At 48.2% G+C, this 21825-nt stretch overlaps 1 protein-coding gene across 1 annotated transcript in view; it reads left to right on the top strand.

The window, feature by feature from the left end:
- Prkca (protein kinase C alpha) overlaps positions 1–21825 on the top strand; it is a 235614-nt gene that overhangs the window by 200368 nt on the left and 13421 nt on the right. The window contains exons 11-12 of the mRNA XM_026780073.1: positions 11193–11277; positions 20589–20696. Of these exons, the coding sequence (XP_026635874.1) occupies positions 11193–11277; positions 20589–20696 (193 nt within the window). The remainder of the gene's footprint in view (positions 1–11192; positions 11278–20588; positions 20697–21825) is intronic.

The raw sequence follows: 21825 nt of genomic DNA, 5'->3' as shown, positions 1-21825 counted from the left end.
TCAGCACCTGTGACCCTCCTCTCCCCATCAGCACCTGTGACCCTCCTCTCCCCTTCAGCACCTGTGACCCTCCTCTCCCCTTCAGCACCTGTGACCCTCCTCTCCCCTTCAACACCCGTGACCATCCTCTCCCCACGAGAGCACCTGTGACCTCATCTTCCACACAGCACCTGTGACCCTCCTCTCCCCACGTCAGCACCTGTGGTTATCAATAGTCTAGATTTGCCTCCATATCTCTAGACCTCAAGCTGCATCTGAAAAGTCCTTACATGGAAGATTATATCCACAGGCTCTGAGGATTCGAACCAGGACATCTTTGGGGGAGGAAGACCTTCAGTTGCACTTACTCATTTTGATGGCACTTTCTGCTACCAAACACACTTTAGCACATTCTCAGAAGACTTTGGGAATCTAGGGACTCTTCATGCATAGAGAATAATGTGCATTGCTGGGGGTGCCCTGGTTTCCAAAGCCCCCATTCTCCGGTTCTCTGATGAGCAGCAATAGAAGTAGCAAGCACTGTGTGTGTCATGCACTAGGCACCTCGAACACAACCCCTAACCTCCAACCACCACCGCACCACCACCTCCTGTGCGATTAGAGGCACGACCCACCATGCCAAGCACTGGCTTCCTTACCCCCTCCCCCGCCCCATGCTGTGATTACAGGCATACCCCACCATGCCCAGCACTGGCTCACATTCTAGAAACTCACTGTGCAAGCATGATACCTCCAGGGCTCCTCACTCTTCAGTGCTGGCAACTCAGGAGAGAAGCCACAAACTGAGTCCAGCCTTCTCTCGCTGCCCAGTTGCCTCTCACTGAAAACGTAAGCAACGCAGCCTGAGAAGGTCCATTGTCTTACCAGTTCTCCGAGCCTCCACACATCTGACAGACATGGCCCCAAGAATATTTAGTGTTTTGGGAAAAAACAAATAGGTTCAAGGTTTCAGAATTTGCTCCAAGGTTAAACTAATTCCATCATCTGTGTAAATCTTCCTGTCAGGCAGAAGCAAAAACAATTATCTTAGATGGCATTTTCCCTAATAGGCAAAGCAAAGACTGAAATATTCATGGCTGTTTGTTCAAAAACCTTGAAATCAATTCATACTGTAGCATCTCCATAACGGGTAAAGATGGGTCAAGGGAAAAATGTCACTCACAGATACGACTAGAGAGTAAAGGTGAAACGCCACAGAAGGGTGTTATCAGAAAATCGTTCTACGCGCATGCTCGGTACACTCAGACATCCCAAGGATTCTCTGGCTTCCCAAGAGTCCTTGAGAAGACTAATCACAAGTCACGCATCTCTCTGCAGACTCTCAGGTACCAGCCTGAGAGGCATGGCTTAGTCCAGGGGCACACACTGAGATACCCGGGTTCTTGTGTCATGGAACAAAGTATCAGACTTGGAGCACATGTATGTTGATAGATGCAGTGACCATTCACTGAGAAAGAGAGGGGCTCTCGAGAATGTAATTAAGAAAGCTGGGAAACATCCAAAGCTCAGAGGCTCCCCAGGACCACAGAGTCTTTAGTCTTCATCCTCCGACGTCATCTGCACATCGCCCGCCCTCTTTAATGCTTGGAGATCCTGGGCCAACTTCTCTCAAACATTGTTTCATTATTTGGAGCCAGACACACTTGGAGGGCACTGCCATCATCCTCTCCCAGTGGTTTCTTTCCTATCGATCTTGATGGCTTGCTTGAGAGGAAGGCATTTTAAAACGCCGGCCCCACTAGCATCGTCTTCTCTCCTTCCATGAAGAAAGTGATAGGCCATTGTCCTTCTGTGTACGCTTGCTGCAATGGGAGGGAAACCCGTTTATAGTGTGTCACCCATGGGACATCCTCAAGCCTTGCTCACACAGGGGATGTGCTAGGTGGGCAGAGCATCTCTCCCATGCTATGTTGGCTCTGTCCCAAGTCCCCTGCGTACATCTTGATCAGCGTGTTGAGGTCCTGTGACCTCCCCGGGATCACACACCTGTATGCGGGCAAAGTTAAACCTGAATGTCGACCCTAAACCTCCTGACCCCAGAGCCCAGACAGTTTTTTTTTTCCCCATGTGTTATATCATCTCTAGAGTCATGGGAGAAGGGCAATTAAAAGTGAGCATTTGGGGGCTGGGGAGATGACAAGTGGGTAAAGAGCTGCTTGTTCAGTCATCCAGACCTTAGTTCAGATCCAGCACCTATGGAAAAGCAACCACAATAGCACACCTGTATGGCTCTAGTGGTGCAGGGACGGGGACGGGGATCCTAGAGGCCTTCAGGCCAGCTAGTCTAACTATATATCTGAGCTCTAGAGCCGGACTCACTAACATGGAGAGAGACTGAGAACCAGTTGACCTCTGACCTCCACAGGCACATGCACACACAGGTTAGTGCATGCATGCACGCGTGCGCGCACACGCGTGCACACACACACACCTGGGGGAAGCAATGAATAACAAATATACTTTTAGTATAATATTTTTATTGATTATTTGAAAATTTCACACAATGCATGCCAACCACATTCACTTCCTGGTCCTCCCAGGTCCACCCCTCCCACCCTTGTAACTTCCCCCCAGGAAAGGCCATGAGGAAGAAGAGACAATTAAAAGAAAAAAAATTAAAAACCACAGCGAGAAAACAGCTCTCGCGGTCTATGCAGCCGAGCAGTCAGGCAGTAAATTGGCACTCGGCTAACGGAGAGAGAGGCAAAGCAAGCAACAGCCCCAGCAAGCCTCCTCCAGCTTCTGTGGACCGTAGGCCCCACACCTGGCCTTAAGAAAAAAAGCAATTGATTAAAGAAAGAAAACGATAATGCCAGCAAAGCTCTCTTTCCATCAGAGGCCAGCTTCTCTCTCTGTGGGGTCACAGTCCAGAGACTTGGCACTGGGGAGAAGATGCATCTGCTTTCCCTCAGAGAAACACTTAAAGGAGCCCACCCAAATCAGGCTCTCCTTTGGCGTCTTCCTTAGACTGTGTGGTTCTCCCCAGAACAGCTGTGAATTATGTGGGCCACACGACCTCATGTGTTTTATTGCCTGCCTGCAGCCCCTCATCTCCTAATTCCCTGGCCTCTGATCCCATCCAATCAGCCTCACTCTCTGCAGCCTTGGGTACCATCTGTGCTATTGTGCCCTAGAAGATGGTGCGGTGTGCCCCTTCCTCCCCTTGATCCCCTCCCAGTGACCTTCAGAAAGAACCGGGTCCTAGTACCTTCACTACCCCTTGGTGAATACCTGCTACATCCTAGAGCAGGGAGCGCATACCTTTTGTCATTTGATCCCGCCATCAGTTCTGTTTTGCACATAAGGAGAGGATATTTGGCTCATGTAAGGTCGGCCTGGACTTTGCACCCAGGGCTGGGCAGCTTTCCCCTGCAGTACCCATTGTCCTGAGAAGAGAGTTGCAGCTTCCACCTCAGATGACACTGAGCACCCATCACACCCACACATAAGCCCATCAGCTGCTCTCATGGGCAGAGCTCATTTCCAGCCTAGAGGCCATTCTGTTGTTCCCCCAGGTACTCGGGGGGCCTACAGTAATTGGCTCTTCATTTGGAGATTTATTTAAATCCTGTGAAAATGGGCCAGGGATTTCCGAGCTGTATTTTCCCTCTTCCTCTATGAAATTGCCTCAGCAATGGTGGGGAGGAAGTGGGTGTCTCAAGAGCTATAACCGACATTCACTCATCTCCTAGTGTGGTCCTCCTGCTCACACCTGGTGCCTCGTTTCATTCCTGCTCCCGTGCACCAGTTCTCTGGGGCTGGTTGTGCTTCCCCTGGTTCATGCAGGAAAAGGAAACTGGGTGGGGCAGGGGCCTACCCGAGGCTCACCGTTAGCCAGAGGGACCTGGCCCATCAGCAGCCCCGTCTTGGTATACCTTCCTTCCTGCTCTTCCCAAACACATCTCCAAAGAACTGCTGGACATGAGAGCTCCCAGCCATGGGAAATCTTTGTTCCAGCTAAACAGCTCGTACAGACAGAAACCTCACCCCTAACCCTCCTTTTGAGCCTGTCCTGGGTAAGCAGTTACTATGTTCTGAAGTGTGGGTCTGGGTGGTTCCCTGGGCTTCAAAGGGGAGTGAGTCCCTGGGCTACAGGTGAATACTGGGCTATGAATCCCAAAGGCAGGCACCGCCCCGGTCTGTAGAGAGGCCAGAAGGATCATGGCAGCATTTGATTCCAGACTCGTTGGTTTCTGCCCTGTGTTGCCCTGTGCAATCTTAACAGCCACCACTGAAGACAGACCTTTCTGTTCAACTTCAGGCTTTTGTATTCCTCCCCGTTGCCTAGGTCCTGGCTCTAACCTCGTTCTTTTAAGAACTTAGCATGACATCTGTAAAAAGGGAAATCATCATAATTCCTTCCCCAAAGTACAGCTTCCTGCACCGAGTCTGACTTGAATGAGCTTGTCCTGACTCAGAAGAAGCAGCCCCTAAGCCCACGTCTGCTGCTTGTCAGTTGCTTCTCTTCTGCCTAGTCTAAACAACGCAGAACTTGGTGATGGTGTGCCCGCCTGTGAGCATGCGTACAGAGGTCAGAGGAGGACACCTGGTACCTTCTTCTCCCACTCTCGGATTTATTCCTTTGGCAGGATCCATCACTGAACCTGGAGCTAGGCTAGTGACCAGCAATTTCTAACAATCCTCCTGCCTCTGCCTCCCCCAGCACTAGGAGTATGGGTACATACAAGGCCATACTCAGGTTTTCGTGCGGGTGCTGGGGGTAAAACTTGGGTCCTCATGCTGTCATAGCAAGTGTCCCTCCCTTTGGGTGGGAAGATGATTTCCTTCCAAATAGACGTAGACACTTCCCGTTCTCTTCCGTTATAGGCAGAAGCATCATTTTTTTTCTACCCAGTCTTCCAACTGGTCATATCTATTGTTCTCATATAATTCTTCTCCTGGAGATTTCAAATATTACAGATACTCCTCATATAATGTTCTACCATCTGTGATTGTAGATATTACTCTTCCAAGTATTCATTTCATATGTCTCCCCAGTTAGAGCCATTATCCCTGATGTCTAGCAGAATGCCCCCCCCCAAAGACAAGATATGTCAGCCATAAATAGTGACAGGTAGGGAAAGAGGGAGTGGGAGGTATCATTGTAACAGGAGCTCATCCAGTTGTCTGGAGGTGGAGTGTGTGCGTGTGTGTGTGTGTGTGTGTGTGTGTGTGTGTGTGTGTGTGTGTGTGTGTGTGTGTATTTGCAGTCACTTCTGTGTCCCATGCTCTAAGTAGTGTCTGACACATAGTTAGCTAGCATTTGTTGAGGGACTTAATTGAAAGGGTTAAGGCTCATTGAATATCCAGGTGGCAATCGTCATTTCAGAGTGTTCCGTGTGTGCTTTGAGGACTGCCTTTCGTGCGGGAGTGTTTCCCCTCTCCGCCCTTGAGCCAGGTTGACTTTATTGCCCTGAACACCTTTCACCCACAGGTCTCGGGGCCAGTTCTTACTTCCGATGCCAGGCACTGTGGGTGACACGTATTGCAGTCCCTGGCATAAGCACATTTGCGTATGCACAGTGCCATCTCATCCTTACTACACACTTGCCAGGCAGAGGCTGGGCTTCCAGGATCACAGCTGGGCAAAGCCAGCAACTGTCAGCAACTCAGCCCCCAAGCGGCAGAGCTGGTCCCCAGCAGTTGGACTCTGAGCCGTCTCTCCCCAGTCCGTTTCCTTCCTGAGTGTTGAGCTCCGCTGGGTCATCGGAGTGACGTTTTGTCTCACCCTTGCCCTGCTGCAGTGCCTCCCTCTGGTCTCAGACCTGGTGCAGCCCAAGGGGAAGTTGGGAGCCCCAAGATCTTTCCCTGACCTTTTGGCAAGCCCGGAAACCTCAAGCAAGCACTTTTCTGACCTTACTTAGGCTTAGTCCTGTCCAGAAACCTGAAGACACTTGATTTGCACCATCTCCGAGCCCTGCTCAGTCTTAACATCCCAGCAAGCCTGAGGCCCTTTTAATGTATCCACAGAGTCAGGTGGGTCAGTTCTCCACCAAAGCCTTATGTGTCTACCCCGTGCTGAGTAGGTCCTGATGCTGGCGCAGGGGTGGGTCCTCTGTGGTGGGTACAGTCCCCAAGAGGGGGAGCCTGGCTTGTGTGAAGGTTCCAGGAGCTACCTGGCCCTGAGGTACAGTGCACGAGTAGGGGAGAAGTAACTGACCTCAGGGTCCAGACAGAGCATCCAGGGGACTCCCTGGCAGGCCTGCCCTCTTTCTTCCCTGGCACTGCCGCTTGCACAGGTAGCCAGTGGTTTCGGTGGTCTGCACAAAGCTGCTCTCACGGGTCCTGTGTTCCTTCCTCTGGAATTTATGGTGTTTCTCAAAACAACCTTATGTAAATCTTACATCAAAATAAAATGTTTTACTTTTGAAAAAAAGAGGAGGGGGAGAACTATCTTTTGTTTCCTTGAGATTAAAAAGATGTGAACACATTCTATGCATGCAGGCCATTATTTTTCCCAATGGCAGCTTAGAAAGAGCCGTGTGTGTGTGTGTGTGTGTGTGTGTGTGTGTGTGTACATATGGTCAGACCTTTCATTTATTTAAAAACGAGATAGGGATCCAGCTCAAGCGTATGAACCAATAGAACCACTGTCTTCACACTCTGTGCTATTACAGGGTCCAAAGGCAGGATGCCAGAAACATGGAGGGCAGAGTGCTTTCCCTGTTGTTTGGCTCCCAATAAGTCTTTGACCAAGACAATCAGCACATTAAAATGGTGAAAAGTAACGCCATTGAAGCCACCTTGATGACCGAGGACCATGTCCAGCTTTGCCACTTACCAGCTGTGGAAGCATAAGCAAGCTGCACAATCTCTATCTGCCTCAGTTCCTTTTCATTGAAATGGGCCTCAGAAGGCCTAGATGAAATAACAGATAAAGACCCTAGCCTGTGGTGCTGATGTTGATTCTTTCAGTATTGCTCCACAGTGTCCCCAAGCTCTCCCATCTCTGACCTCTGACCTGTCACAAGTCAGACATCGTCTAGAGTGTCAGCTACTGGGGTGCCTTTAAGCCAGTAGCCTTGGTGGAAGGGAGAAGGCTGGGTGGCCTGCAAGTGATGGCCTTCCGGCAGCCCTCACTGGGCCCATTGGCCTAATGGGGGAAATGAGAAGCCACCTCCCTGGTCCTTTCATGCCATGGTCCCGTGCCCGTTCTAGAAGGAAGCCATTCATACCTCACTCTCACAAGACAGGCAGCCATTTGTAACATCCTGACAGTCCCCCCCAGCAATTGGCTCGCATGCGTATAATCACAGTGATCATAGTGACAGAGGGCTCTAAAGGGAGTGACAGTGGTCCCGGTCGGGGTCTGTCTTCAAAGCCAAAGTTCAACCTCCCATGCGCTGCAGGGAAACCCGCCAACTCTCGCCCTCCTTGCCAAGCTGGCCTCCTTTTGTGAGCGGCCCCATTACGGGAAGCCAAATTGCCATGGCAGCCTTTGGCCCTGGGCCTCGGCGTATCAGGCAGCCCAAGCTTGGCTGGAAGCCTCCCTTGGCCCACAAGTGCCAGAGGCACCTGCATCTGTCCCCATTGGTGACGGACCCAAGAGACTCTCATAGTTGTTCTGTGCTCTCTGAACCTCGTGCCCCACGCAGAGCTGGACCCCCGAGGCCAGTGTGAGCCAGAGAACCTAAGTGAGTGGTAGACTTTGATAGACTCTGAGCGCCCAGAACCATCACCACCCAATGAAACTGAAGCGCAGATCACAGCTGCATTTAGACGCGGGGTTTTAATGGTCACAAAAGAAGAAGATGAAATTGATTTTCTTTTATATCTTATTTAACCCAGTATACCCAAAGTTAAAAAATTGAAAAGGGGTGGTTTTCCTTTTTTATGAAATTATCAAAATCTATTTTATACCTAGAGATAGTTTAGACTGGCCATATCTTGTATGCTTATAACAGCATCCCACATCTGTGGATCTGATCATCTGTCTTCAAGAAGGATCCCTAGCTACCGTTTCCCTTTCACCCCAGGGTTCTGGCTCCTTAGAGATGTTTATCATAGCAGCAGATCCCTGAGGGAAAGTGCAGAAAGGAAATTCTGGTGCTGAGGTTGCACACTGTACCCCAGAACTGAGATCATCTGGTGTATAAGCCGAGGGTGGCACGGATGAACTTCTCTGAGAAGGGGTACTGGGCTGCCTTCCAGATGTCACCTTCATATTACAAGTGACAGCACAGCCATGCTCAGAGTGACTGTCATCTTGGTCTGTTGGCTGACCAGGCAGCTCAGCGGGGTCAGCAATGCAGTGGATGGGAGACAAGCCACTGGCATTTGACGGTTTGCTTTTGTACAACTTGGAGAAGGGAGGGGGTGTTATCAGCGGGACCCATGGAATTTAACGCTTCAGAAATATAGAAGAGTAAGCTGGGGCTGAGTGGTGTAGAGAAGGAAAAAAAAAAAAAAAACCTCTGTAGGTGGCTGTGACCTACAGAGTTGAAGCTCAGTCTGAACAAACACTGGATTCCCACACCCACCGACAGCTTCCTGGAATCAGACATGACTTAGCACGTGTGAACACGGGAGTCTGGCCGGTGGAACTGCTCGGGTATTCATGGGCAGAAAGAATATGAAATAAACAGTTACCAAGCATGGTGACTCGTGCTAATATCCCAGCACTCAGGAGGCTGGGAGTTAGAGACCCGCCTGGGCTGGGTTCAACCTCAGCTCCCTGGGACAGCAAGTAGCACAGATGATAGGGACTGGCTTTGGATGCTGAGGAGAGCAGTGTGAGCAGCTACTTTAAGACATCATTGTACTGCTATGTTTTAAACCATTTGAAACCATTCCAGACCCCTTTAGACTGATCCTCAATGCCCTTTGATAATATTTTATCAAGTCCAGCATCGATATATTTGAAAGCCACAAATTCCCTTTTAAAAAATATGAGCCAGCATTCAGAAACCTCTTAATCATGAAGTGGATTTGCCAAGTCTGTCAACTTTCTGAGCCTCGGTTTTCTCATCTATAAAATGGGAATAGCCTTGTCTCTCTATCGTGTGACACGAGAAGTTGCAGGTAGAGTCCCCTATGTAGTGGCTCAGCAAGTGGACTTTTTATTGCTCTCTATTTGGCCCAAACAGGTTTTGAAGAAAAGGTGGGGTGTGGCAGTTTGTCTAGTCACTAATGTTGCAGTCACTAGCCACTGTGGACATCTGCTCACTGCTAGCAAGCAGGGGTCAGGCAGCCCTCCTCCATCTTGTATCTAAGTCACCCAGACGGTGAAGATCCAGAGTCACAGTGTGGCAGGAGACAAACGAGCCTGTAACTCCCTCAACCAGGAACTAAAATATCACTTCCTCTCGCCATCCATTACACAGTTTTTCTTTTTAAAACCTTAAATCTTAAGCATCAAGGGGTATACTAAATAAACACCATGACAGATCATGGTGAGTATTTATAAAAATTAAGGCAGAGAGGATGCATATCCCTAATATGTAAAGAACGTTCATTAATCAATATAAAAACCCCTGTACTCTGTGTGAGAGCAGGGATCGCACCCTCTCTGCACTGCATCCCTAGCACTTCCCATAGTCTCCAAAAGAATGAATGGATGGAGCTGCCCGTCAGGGTAATCGGGAAGCTTACTAAAAAGAGAAACACGGGTGTCTAATTCCCACGTGAATAAAATGAAAATAAGAAGACTATTGAAATATCACTTTGAGTCACCACAGTGGCACTTTGGGAAACAATGACAGCAAGTGCTGTTGGTGAGAATTCAAGGACACAGATTCAACTCTTCTGCTGCAGATCGCAGTGCATTGTGCTGCCCCGCAAGCCATCTGGCAGCGTGTCCAGAGCTCTGCTTCTGAAGCAAAAAGAACTATGCCGACCCAACGGTTCTATTTATAGGAATTTGTCCTGAAGAAATAGTCAAAGGTTTTTTTTGCAGAGATGTTCATGGCCTACTATTTTTTAAGATGTTGTGTTATGAATGTTTTGCCTGCATGTATGTCTGAGTACCCACGGAGAACAGAAAAGGGGGATATCCCAGAACTGAAATAGCAGACATTTGTGAGCCACCCTGTGGGTACTGGGAATCAAGTCTGGGTCCTCTACAAGAACAAGTGTTCTCAACCACCAAGCCATCTCTCCAGTCCCCATGCTGAACTGTTGAATAAAGTAACTAACCATAGGCTAACAGGCTGCCATGATCCTATTTGTAAATTTTCTTGTTAGTTAATTCTTATTGAGAATGACAACCATCCGGGATAAATCAGTAGAAATTAACTTACTGACCTGGTCTGGGAGGTCCTCATGTCTATGTGTTGCTTTTATTGGTTAATGAATAAAGAAACTGGCTTGGCCTATAGCATGGGAGGAGGAAGGCGAAGTTAGAGAGAAGCCATGGAGCCACCGGAGATAAATGCACTGAAACCCGTAGGCCATGACCTCGTGGTGATACACAGATTAATGGAGATGGGTTAAATTAGGATGTAAGAGTTAGTCAATAAGAAGCTAGAGCTAATGGGCCAAGCAGTGATTTAATTAATACAATTTCTGTATGATTATTTTGGGGCTAAGCAACCAGGAACAAACAAGCAGCCTCCCTCCAACACTGACCATCAATGTGCTATCCCTAAACTAACCATTGTAACCCTTCAAAAGTATATGACCTCTCTTGGTATTGTTTTTAAAGATATATCTATATATTTGTGTTATCTGTCTTATGTGTGTGCCCTGAGTGTATGTTTGTGCACCCTGTACATGCAGGTGTCTGCAGAGGCCAGAAGAGGGCATCAGATCCCTTGGAACTGAAATGTCAGACAATTCTAACCACCCAATGTGGGTTCTGGTAACCAAATCTGGGTCCTCTGCAAGAGCATAAAGTGCTCATAATCCTTGAGCCATCTCTCCAGCTCCCTCTTGTGTTTTTTAACCATTAAAATCTAACTCCTATCTATTTTTCTCCACGAGGGTAAGTAGTTCTACCACAGTCAGTGACATCTCCATGTGAATCCACAAGAAGAATCCCAAAACAAGATTGGGTGCTGCATCCTGGAACAGCAGTTCTCAGTGTATCCCCCTTGAAGGGTCCTTTTCCTTGTCCCTCTGTGTTGAAATTGAGGCAGAATTTACCACCACTCATTTGCAAGAGCTGTGTTTACATACCTGCCTGCTTGACTTAACCTCTCCTGACAGGAGCTCTTCAAGTGACTGCAACACATAACTGATGTTTGTGTTTCCTCACAGATAATCGCTTACCAGCCATATGGAAAATCCGTGGATTGGTGGGCATACGGTGTGCTGCTGTACGAGATGCTAGCCGGGCAGGTAACGTTTCGCTACATGTTCGCATCTGTTTGTTGCTCTTGCATGTGGTGTAGCTTCCACTCAAGAGAGGCAGCGATGGCAGGAGGGCAGTGCAGTGGGGCCAGTGTTTCTCCAAATCCCTGACCCAGATGATAATCTGCTGATCATACAAACTCCAAATGGAGAATAACAGCCTAGAGTATGGACACGGTAGCCACCACAGGGGGTATGGACACAGTAGCCACCATAGGGAATATGGACATGGTAGCCACCACAGAGAGTATGGACATGGTAACCACCATATCAGAGTGTCGCCACAGAGAGTATGGACATGGTAGCCACCATTTCAGAGTGTTACCACATAGAGTATGGACACAGTAGCCACCACAGAGAGTATGGACACGGTATCCAACATGTCAGAGTGTCAACATGGTAGCCACGATGTTGTGCACCCTGCAAATTGATGCAGCAGTGACCACTGTGAGTTTTTCAGGATCTCAGAACTAGGTTATAGTTCCCTACAACTTGGTCAATAAAAACCATCCCAGCCATTGATTATGACTTATTAATAAAGGAATAAGCTAGTGAAACTTGCTGGCAGCCCCTTCCTATCCCCTTGTATCTCACTGTTGGCAATGCAGTATCCTTTTCACCCATGCCCAGCAAGACCGAACTTTTTTTAAATTTATTTATTTATTAAAGATTTCTGCCTCCTCCCCGCCACCGCCTCCCATTTCCCCCCCTCCCCTGATCAAGTCCTCCTCCCCCGATCAAGTCCCCCTCCCCTGATCAAGTCCCTCTCCCTCATCAGCCCGAAGAGCAATCAGGGTTCCCTGACCTGTGGGAAGTCCAAGGACCACCCACCTCCATCCAGGTCTAGTAAGGTGAGCATCCAAACTGCCTAGGCTCCCCCTAAGCCAGTACGTGCAGTAGGATCAAAAACCCATTGCCATTGTTCTTGAGTTCTCAGTAGTCCTCATTGTCCGCTATGTTCAGCAAGTCTGGTTTTATCCCAGGCTTTTTCAGACCCAGGCCAGCTGGCCTTGGTGAGTTCCAGATAGAACATCCCCATTGTCTCAGTGTGTGGGTGCACCCCTCGCGGTCCTGAGTTCCTTGCTTGTGCTCTCTCTCCTTCTGCTCCTCATTTGGACCTTGTGATTTCAGTCCGGTGCTCTAATGTGGGTCTCTGTCTCTGTCTCCTTTCATCGCCTGATGAAGGTTAATATTCAGAAGGATGCCTTTGGGTTCACCTTCTTATTTAGCTTCTCTAGGATCACGAATTATAGGCTCAATGTCCTTTATTTATGGCTAGAAACCAAATATGAGTGAGTACATCCCATGTTCCTCTTTTTGGGTCTGGCTTACCTCACTCAGGATAGTATTTTCTATTTCCATTCATTTGTATGCAAACTTCAAGAAGTCATTGCTTTTTACTGCTGAGTAGTACTCTAATATGTATATATTCCATACTTTCTTTATCCATTCTTCCATTGAAGGGCATCTAGGTTGTTTCCAGGTTCTGGCTATTACAAACAATGCTTCTATGAACATATTTGAGCATATACTTTTGTTGTATGATAGGGCATCTCTTGGGTATATTCTGAAGAGTGGTATTGCTGGGTCCAGGGGTAGGTTGATCCCAAATTTCCTGAGAAACCGCCACACTGCTTTCCAGAGTGGTTGCACAAGTTTGCATTCCTACCAGCAATGGATGAGTGTACTCCCTTTCTCCACAACCTCTCCAGCAAAGGCTATCATCAGTGTTTTTTATTTTAGCCATTCTGACAGGTGTAAGATGGTATCTTAAAGTTGTCTTGATTTGCATTTCCCTGATTGCTAAGGAAGTTGAGCATGACCTTAAGTGTCTCTTGGCCATTTGAACTTCTTCTGTTGAGAATTCTCTGTTCAGCTCAGTGCCCCATTTTATAATAGGGTTGATTAGCCTTTTACAAGACCAAAGTTCTTGTTTTAAAAGACAAGTTAGATTTCACTTTAGATGTGGCTCTTATCTGAGAGTCAAGTGCATTGGCTCCCATGGCACTTCCTCCTCCTGCAATGACTTCAACAGCTGAGCCACTACAGCACATTCTGACTGCTTTAATAAAGAGCCCCCAGATCTCAGTGGCTGCCCCCACTCTCTGCACATGGTCCTCTGCACCCAGCAGAGCTGGCTGATGAGGAAGGTGAGTCCGATCCACAGTTATTCAAGAACTTGAGGACAGCTTTCTCCTGTCCTTTCTCTTTACCGTGGTTGAAGGTCTCAGAGCCTTCCACTGACACACCCTGTTTCAGCCAGTGATGAAGGAGGAAACATTCTAGAACCAACCCTAAGTAACAACAGTCAGCCCTGCCTATGTGGCACAGGTTGCTTGACTCTCCCTGACTCTAGAGAGGGCTAGGATGCTGAGCTGTCTAAGAGCTTGGTGAAGCCTTGAGGGATCTCTGACTTTATTCCTGTCTCACTCACCTTTCTATTGCTGTGATAACAACATGACCAAGGCAACTTATAAAAGAAAGAGTTTAATTGGGGGCTTGCAGTTCCAGAGTGTTAGAGTCCATGACCATCATGATGGGGAGCATGGCGGCAGGCGGGCAGGCATGGTGCTGGAGCAGTAGCCGGAGTGTATGTCATTACCTACAAGTAAGAGACAGAGAGCGCCAACCAAGAATGGAAAAGCCCTCCCCAGTGTCACGTCTGCTCCTAGAAGGCCACAGCTCCCAATCCTTCCCAAACGGTTCCACCAACTGGGAAACAAATATTCGAACATATGAGTCTCTGGGGCCTTCTCATTCGAGCCGCCACAACAATTCTGTCGTTGGCTTTTTTTAAAAAAAATTCCTAGAACTCTGAGCTAGGCTTGGGCGCCTTGATCTTAGAGCCAAGAGTATTAATAATCAAGAATGGACAGAAGTACCCATGCTGAACACAGAGACATACATTTCTGGGAAAAAAGTGCCCACCATTCTGAGATGGCACATTCATCGGCCGCAATATTTCTGTGCACTGAATGCTTCCTATGTACAGTGAGGGCAAAATAGACAGAAATCCTTACCTTCGGGCAGCTCGCAGCTTAGAGGAGAGAAACGATAGACTAATTAGATGAGGAAAATACATGTTAAATACAGATACAAGGAAAAAGCCTGTAGCCTTGTGTAGAGACTGAAGGGAAGCCCTCAGTGAGGCTGGAGCACAGTAAAGCAGCGAGAGATCTGGTGGCCGTGTGGAGACAGTTGTCATCTCAAGGCTTTGACTCTAGGACAGGAAGCCCGCCCTTTATGTCTCTGCCATTACATCATATCTAGGAAACACTTAAACAGATTATTTTAGCTATGGAAAAATGCAAACACCTGCCTGCATTTGGTCAGTGTTTCCCAACCTGTTAAGATCTGAGTGGCATAGAAAGAGTGGTTTGTTTATTCAGCTCTCCCCACCCCCCATTATGAGCATTCCTCTTAGGTGGAACACCTCAGTGCGTAAACATAGAACAGCTATTTATAGCAACATAACAACTCACTGTCCTGGGGCACATAGACAGGGAAGCGTAGGTCACCTGTGCTTGAAGTCAGTTTCCCCCCTTGAAAACTCTGATAACAAAATTTAACTGTTTTTACCTGCTACCTAGGAGCCTTGCTCATCACATAGCCAAAGTGAAGTCTAGGTCCCTCCTTGCTCCTGAGTGTTGTGCCCTCAGGCCCAGAAAACAAACCCACTTTCATTTCAAGTCACATTTGCATATGCCAGCCAGGGCAATCCATTTTCCAAGAGCATCCATACCCTGGCTTCTAATTGGCTGACAGAAGACTAGCAGTCAGAACAGCCTGCAGCAAAGTCCTCTCTTTCTTTCCTTTCTTCCTGCCTTTCTTCCTCCTTCCCACCTACTTGCCTGCCTTCCTCCCCAGTGTTATGGTTTAAGTAAAAATGCTGCAGGTTCCCCAGGGGCACAGTGGCAGACATACTCTGAGTCACAGCACTATTGTTATGGTAAAAGTAAAATGCTGTAGGCCCCCAAGTGACTGCAGTGGGCAACAGGCCTTGAGACCACACCCCAGGTCCCCAAAGTGGTGGCAGGCAGTGGGCAGTGGGTCCTGAGAGCAGCCAGTCCCAGGGAGGGACGGTGTAGTTCCCCAAATGGCTGCAGCAGGCCACAAATCCCAGGCAGGGAGCCACATGGTGGGTGAGAGACCTTGATGGTGCAGCCAGTCCCATGAGGAGAAACAGATGGGCAAGCCACAAGACCATGTGGGTGAGAGATAAAGACATGGATGGGCACACCATGCAGAGTGAGGTTGGATATTTATTTAGTGGGTTATGGGAGAGAAGGAGAGAACGGGGAAGAGGAGAGAGAGAGACAGAAACAGAGAGGGGGAAGGGGAAAAGTGGGAAGAAGGGAGAGGCAGAAGCTGCCTCTGAGAAAGAGAGAGAGAGAGAGAGAGAGAGAGAGAGAGAGAGAGAGAGAGGGACTCAGGCTGGAAGCTGAAGATCAGCTTGCCTCAAAGGATGGGAGGGAGTGGTCGTGGCTTGTCTCTTAAAGGGACAGAGCAGACCATTACAACACACCCAGGACTTCCTAGACCTCATTCTTCAGGAAGTAAAGTCTCCCTGGTACCTTGTGGTGACAGGAACAGCTTAAGGAAGGGCCTGTTTACTTTGATCACAGCGGCAGATGCTGGGGACAGCTGGTCATGCTGCACCCAATCAGGAAGCAGAGAGGGGCGAATGTTGCTCTTTAGCCGGCTTTTTCACATTTCTGTTCGGTCCCAGACCTCAGCCCATGGGATGCTGACACCCACCTTGAAGGCAGGTCTTCCCAAGCATGTGTTTCCGTGGTGATCCTGAATCTCACCAAGTTGACAGGATGAACCATCACAGGCCTTGTATCCAGGTCTTCCAGTACACACTGGGAGCTCCCATACACCTTCTGGCCTGTTTCCCCACACTGCTTCTCAGAACCACTTAGCCTGCCTTGCATGCATCTCTCAAAGTCTCTACTTTGGATTGAAAAGGGTACTAGCCCTCAAAAATGACACCTGCAAGGTGTCCACCATGCTGGTGCCATGCTGGACAGAGGCCCCAATCTTTGTTCCACATAGCCTCATCTAGCTGCCCACAAATGGCAGGCACGGTTCTAATCAGAGCCTTGCAAAGGGAAGTGAATTCCTGGTGTGTCTGTGACTCAGCCATGGGTGTCACTCAAACACACAGCCATAGGGACTCGGCAACAGGCAGAGATAGATACAGGCACTGAGAAGGAAGATTGATTATGAGCCTGTCCTAGGGGTTAGGCACTAAATTTGTCTTCCTTAACTGTGGAAGGCTAAAGATGAGCCGGGAAAGGTGGCTGGTTGCCTTTGGCTTATCAGCTGTCAGCAGCCAAGTGGGCCCATTAAGTCTGAATAGCCCGAATCTGTTTCCAGGTTCTGGATGGCTTGACAAACAGAATTGCTTGGGACGGGGGCACTAATAGTGCTTGTGTGTCCCTCAATGAGCCCATTTCGGCTCCAAATGGTCACACTATCTGTCACAAGGGGACTGGCTCTCATATCAATGTGTTCTTTTCTTTTCAGAGCTGTGTATCAGCATTGGGGTCTTCATCTCAGTAATTGAACCTTCAGCCCAAATGGTGTGTGTGTGTGTGTGTGTGTGTGTGTGTGTGTGTGTGTGTGTGTCCGTCCAGGTCCTCAGCAATCTGCAAGTCAACATGGCAGGGCCCTTACCCACTGCCTGTTAGGAAGTGGTTCAGGAACCACTTTGTGCTGTGGGAGCCATCACCTCATTTGTCTGATTAGAGCTCAGAGCTCTCCAAGTGGGATGTGGGGTACAACACGTTCAGAAATTTTTCTTTACACAAACCCGAGACTTGTTAATAGGGAACTGAGCTTAGAACACTGCGTCCAGACTGGTAGACATTTAAAAATAGCCGTAGGCATGGGGGCAGTAGGGGAGAGAAGCAGTCTGAAATGGTCATGTACCCCGTACCTAGGCAGCAGATTTCCCCACACTGTAGTAGGAGCTGGTGTTATTAGAAAGGAAGATGGATGTAATTGTAACCTGTCACCGCTGACCTGCCTTCAGCACCAGGGCCTGGGAGCACACAATTACATATAAAGAGGCCCCAGGGTGAGCTAAAGAATCCTAGCAAGAACATAAACATGTTCACATCCTTTGCTGTACAATCCCGCACCTGGGATGTTGATCCTTATGTAATTCAGAGGAGAACAGAGCTGGCACGCACAGAGATCATTCTACCAGCATTCTGCTCGTCTGGTTATTAGCCTGCAATGTTGGAAGCAATTCCAAATCACCCAAGGACCCATGAATCCATCTGAAGACATTTGGTGGCTCTCTAGCTCTGCCTGAGAACACGGCTGGCTACCAAGAAAAATGTGTTTGCAGCAGTCAGAAAAGCAGCGGATTCAGGTTAAGTATCTTATTTGAAAATAATAGGAGAAGCCCTGAGAGGCCATGAATAAAATAAGAGAATATTTGTGTGTAGATATGGCAAGGAAGCTATACCCATGAAATATCTACAGTGTGGCTGCTTAAAAACTGAACAATGACAGTCCCAGCTGGCATGCCATTGGGCATGGGGGAAGTCACATGGGACACCACCCCCAGATGAAGTTATAGGTGACAAAACCTGCTGAGAGAGGGAGAATTAGTCCTCCCTAGAGATGAGCACCCTGAATGGTCATCTAGTCCCAAGTGGTCAGCCCTAAAAAATATTCACGCAAGCAATACTTAATGGACTCAGTAGCTTGGATTTGTATATTTATTCACATACATACATACATATATACACATATACATGCATACATGTGTTCTGGCATTATCTTGAAATCTGTAATAGTGGTGTGTGTTTTATGTACACATGTGTGCATACATGTGCATGTCTGCCTGCATGAATGTGTATGTGAATGTTGCATATGCATGTGTGTATGTGTATATGTGGAGACCAGAAGTTTCGCTTTCCACTTTATCTTTTGAGATCAGGTCTCCCATGGAACCCGGAGCTCACTGAGTAAGCTAGCAAGCCTATCCAGGAATTCTCCTGTCTCTGCCTCCCAGTTTTGAAATTATAGGCATGCACCGCCATGTTCTGCTTCTTTAAAAACGTGTTCTGGGGTCGAGATTCAAGTCCTCGTGCTTTCATGCCATGCGCTTTACCAACTGAGCCATCTTCCTAACCTCACAATAGTTTTGAATAAGGAGTCAAAGACCTACAAATAATGTAGCTTATCTGAACTCAAAACCAGAAGGCCAGCTGATGATCTGGAGACATAGCCTATGCCATGGCCACCTCTGAGACACCATTTACCCTGCAGAGAGCATGCTCACCTCAGACTCAGACTTTGCTATCCTCATGGCAGGGAGCAGCTCACAGCCCCCTTCAGGACTTAGCTTGTTTATTATCTTAATTGTGAAAACCTCCTTGGCACTCTTCTGGGTCCCGCATCAGGGATGGTGAGATTCTGTGTGGGTGTCAGCGAGAGGCATTGAGAGGAAGCTGTTATAGGGTCAAGAAGGTAGTGTCTTGGACAACAGGCCAGCACAGGCCATCTGCAGCTAAACACTCCCCCACTGACCTGCCTTGCGGGTCCCTCTGATCTTGTGTTTCATCTACACACATGGAGTCTGCCCATCCTGCCATGACTAATTCTCAGCCAGACTCATTTTGGTTCTCCACACCCACCCGCGCACTGCCACCAATCACACATGCTTTTCAAAACCAGGCATTTGCAACCGGAAAGGAAGCTCTTCGGTGTTTTGTTTGTTTGTTTGGTTGGTTGGTTTTTTTAGAGAATAAGAGAAAGAAAATAAAATGACACCAGCCAGCCAAACCTCCATCCCCCCCATGGCCAGCCCTAAGGAAGGGCTCTTTGTAGACTTGGTGTCTCTCCCTCAGAGCGTGTGGCTCTCCTGCCCTGGCCCCATGCCCAGTTCCCCTTCAAAGCTCTCTACCAGGGGTCCCCCTGCCATCTTTATGCTAAGTTCAAGGTTGGTCGTACCAAAGAGAATATCCAGGAATTTCCCATAGGTCCAGTCCTTCTGGGTACATCCCACTGGAGTGAGGAGGACAGCACAGAGCCCTTGGCTTGGTGGTTGTGCCTTAAATCCACTGCTATTTCAGACAGCAATTTCAGCTCCACGGGTTCCCGTCTGCTTCTCTAGCTGCGGCCTGGCTGCTCGGGCTGCAGCCTGGCGGGGATTCTGTTCCCACGGGCACTGGCTCTGTCACTGTCCCAAAGATAACTTTACATAAATCTCTATGGTTCTATTTATAAATAAGACTCAAGATTCAAAGGCTGGGGTGAAAACCTGCTAGCTCAGAGAGGCTGGGTTTTGACTAGCTAACCTCCTCTTGCTGATTCCAGATGCCCTCTGATGCTCTATGATTACCTTCCGTCAACTAGTTGCTCTTTCAGCCTCTGGCCTAAGATGTTTTTATTTAATTAATGCAAATGCAAACTCAGGGTTTACATCCCCCCAACAAAGATGTCATGGAGAAATACTTAAAGATCATCTTGGGCACAGACAGGTTCTTGGGATCTCTTACACCCATCCCCATCACAATAGGTTCCTCCTTCTCAATAACAGCTCTACATACCCTTCCTTGAACTCTTTCTGGGTACCACCCACTGGGCTCTGGACTAGCCAGAGACCTCATCGTGGGAAATGGTGTGTCTAACAGGCAAGCTGCTTGAGTGTGAGCACCCAGCTGGGAAGCAGAGTTAGAATTCTGTCCCAAAGTCATGTGACCTCAAAGCCATGGTGTCCCATGGTACCATCAGTCCTCCATATCTCAGGATGGTGATCGTTAGTTCACTACTAGAGACAAAGGACATATCCAGCAGCTATCTCCTGTCACTGCCACCAAGCAGGCTGCCTGTCTTATCCGGTCAGAAGCGCCCCAGTTCTGCCCTATTCTGAAGTTTCTTTCATCCCAAGTAAAGGCAGAAAACATTCTCTGTACCCTCTAAACATAAAGCCATCTGTAACATGACTTGTTCATAATTAGATTTTTAGCACATAATTACAAGATTAATGGATTAATTATAATTTATTTGTAAATCACTAACCACATTACTCCAAAAACATTTTCCCTAAAGGTTATTTTGGGTTGCTCGGGGCAAGATAATGAAAGGAACGGTTAAAAAATGGGAAACGCACAACCAGTAGCCCAATTAAAGACAATCAAATCAGCCTCCGCCTTCGCGGAGCTAACCTTGCCGCCTTGTGGTATGTGGGGAAAGGCGGTCCTTCCTTCTCACAGACCTTCAAGCGCCGTGGTAACGTGTTATCCCCTCTGTTTTCCCATCTTTGTCTGGAACAGCCCCCGTTTGATGGAGAAGATGAGGACGAACTGTTTCAGTCTATAATGGAGCACAATGTGTCCTACCCCAAATCCTTGTCCAAGGAGGCCGTTTCCATCTGCAAAGGAGTGAGTACATCGGGGTTTCCCCTCTGGCAGCCAACCAAGACGGCTGGCAGAGGAAATACCCTTTCATACCGAATGTTGTTTTTGAGAGAAAGTCTTGCTATCTAGCTCAGCCAGTCCTGAACTCCCTACTAGTCCAGGCTGGCCTTGAACTTGCAAACCTCTTGCCTGCACCTCCCAAGGGCTGAGATTACTGGTACACACCACCATGCCTAGCTTCCCTTTCCAGCCTTCTAAGAGAGACACCAGAACTTTTACTAATGCATGCTGCTGCAAAACTTAGAGACACACAGGGCATAGGGGACAGAAGAGACTCGAATTCCAGTGCTGTTCAAGGGTCTAGTCTCATGTTCTTATTCTACTGCATTTCGGTCCCCTGTCCATTTCTTAACGATGCAGGGGAGTGGGAGACAGCTCAGTCAGTAAAGTGCTTGCCACGTCAGCACGAAAACCTGAGTTCAGTCCTCGGAACCCACGGAAAACATGCATGCCGGGTGTGGTGGCATGCACTGTTGAAGCAAAGGCAGAAGGAGCCCCGAGGCTCACAGGCCAGCCACCCTAACTCCAATCCTCCTGTTCCAAGGAGGAACAATACCTGAGGTCGGCCTCCACACACATGCATACGCTCATACAACCTCTGTCTTCCACACATGTTCACACGCGTACATGTACCCACAGTTACAAAATAAAGAAGTAATCGCAGGCCCTGGGGGAGTGCTGTTTTTCACATCTGGCCTCCTAATTAATTCTCCTAACTAATCTCCACATCTGTGATGCAGTTTGTTCTTTCTTTCTCTTAAGACAGACGTATTTTAAAATTTAATTTTTTATAAAAAAAATTTAATTTTAATTTAAAAATGGGTATAGATCATCCATGGGCAGATCAGTGCGTTTTTACAAAATGGATATGTACATGTAACTGCACCCTGGTCAAGACAGACAGAACCCTAACTGCCCCTTCTGTCCCCTTACAGTTGCTATTACCCACAACCCCAAGATTAATCAGTATTAATCACACAGACTGGTCTTGCCTGTCTCAGCCTTCGCACAGAGGGGACCCTTCAGCTGGTGGGCCAGACCTGTTGTGCCCAGCACGACAAGTAGTAAACGTAGCCAAAGAGCCGTGTAAATA

The sequence above is a fragment of the Microtus ochrogaster genome, chromosome 7, assembly GCF_000317375.1.
Source record: "Microtus ochrogaster isolate Prairie Vole_2 chromosome 7, MicOch1.0, whole genome shotgun sequence".
In the NCBI taxonomy this organism is placed as follows: domain Eukaryota; kingdom Metazoa; phylum Chordata; class Mammalia; order Rodentia; family Cricetidae; genus Microtus; species Microtus ochrogaster.
Note: the sequence above shows the minus strand (reverse complement) of the source record. Positions and strands in the feature narration are given on the sequence as shown.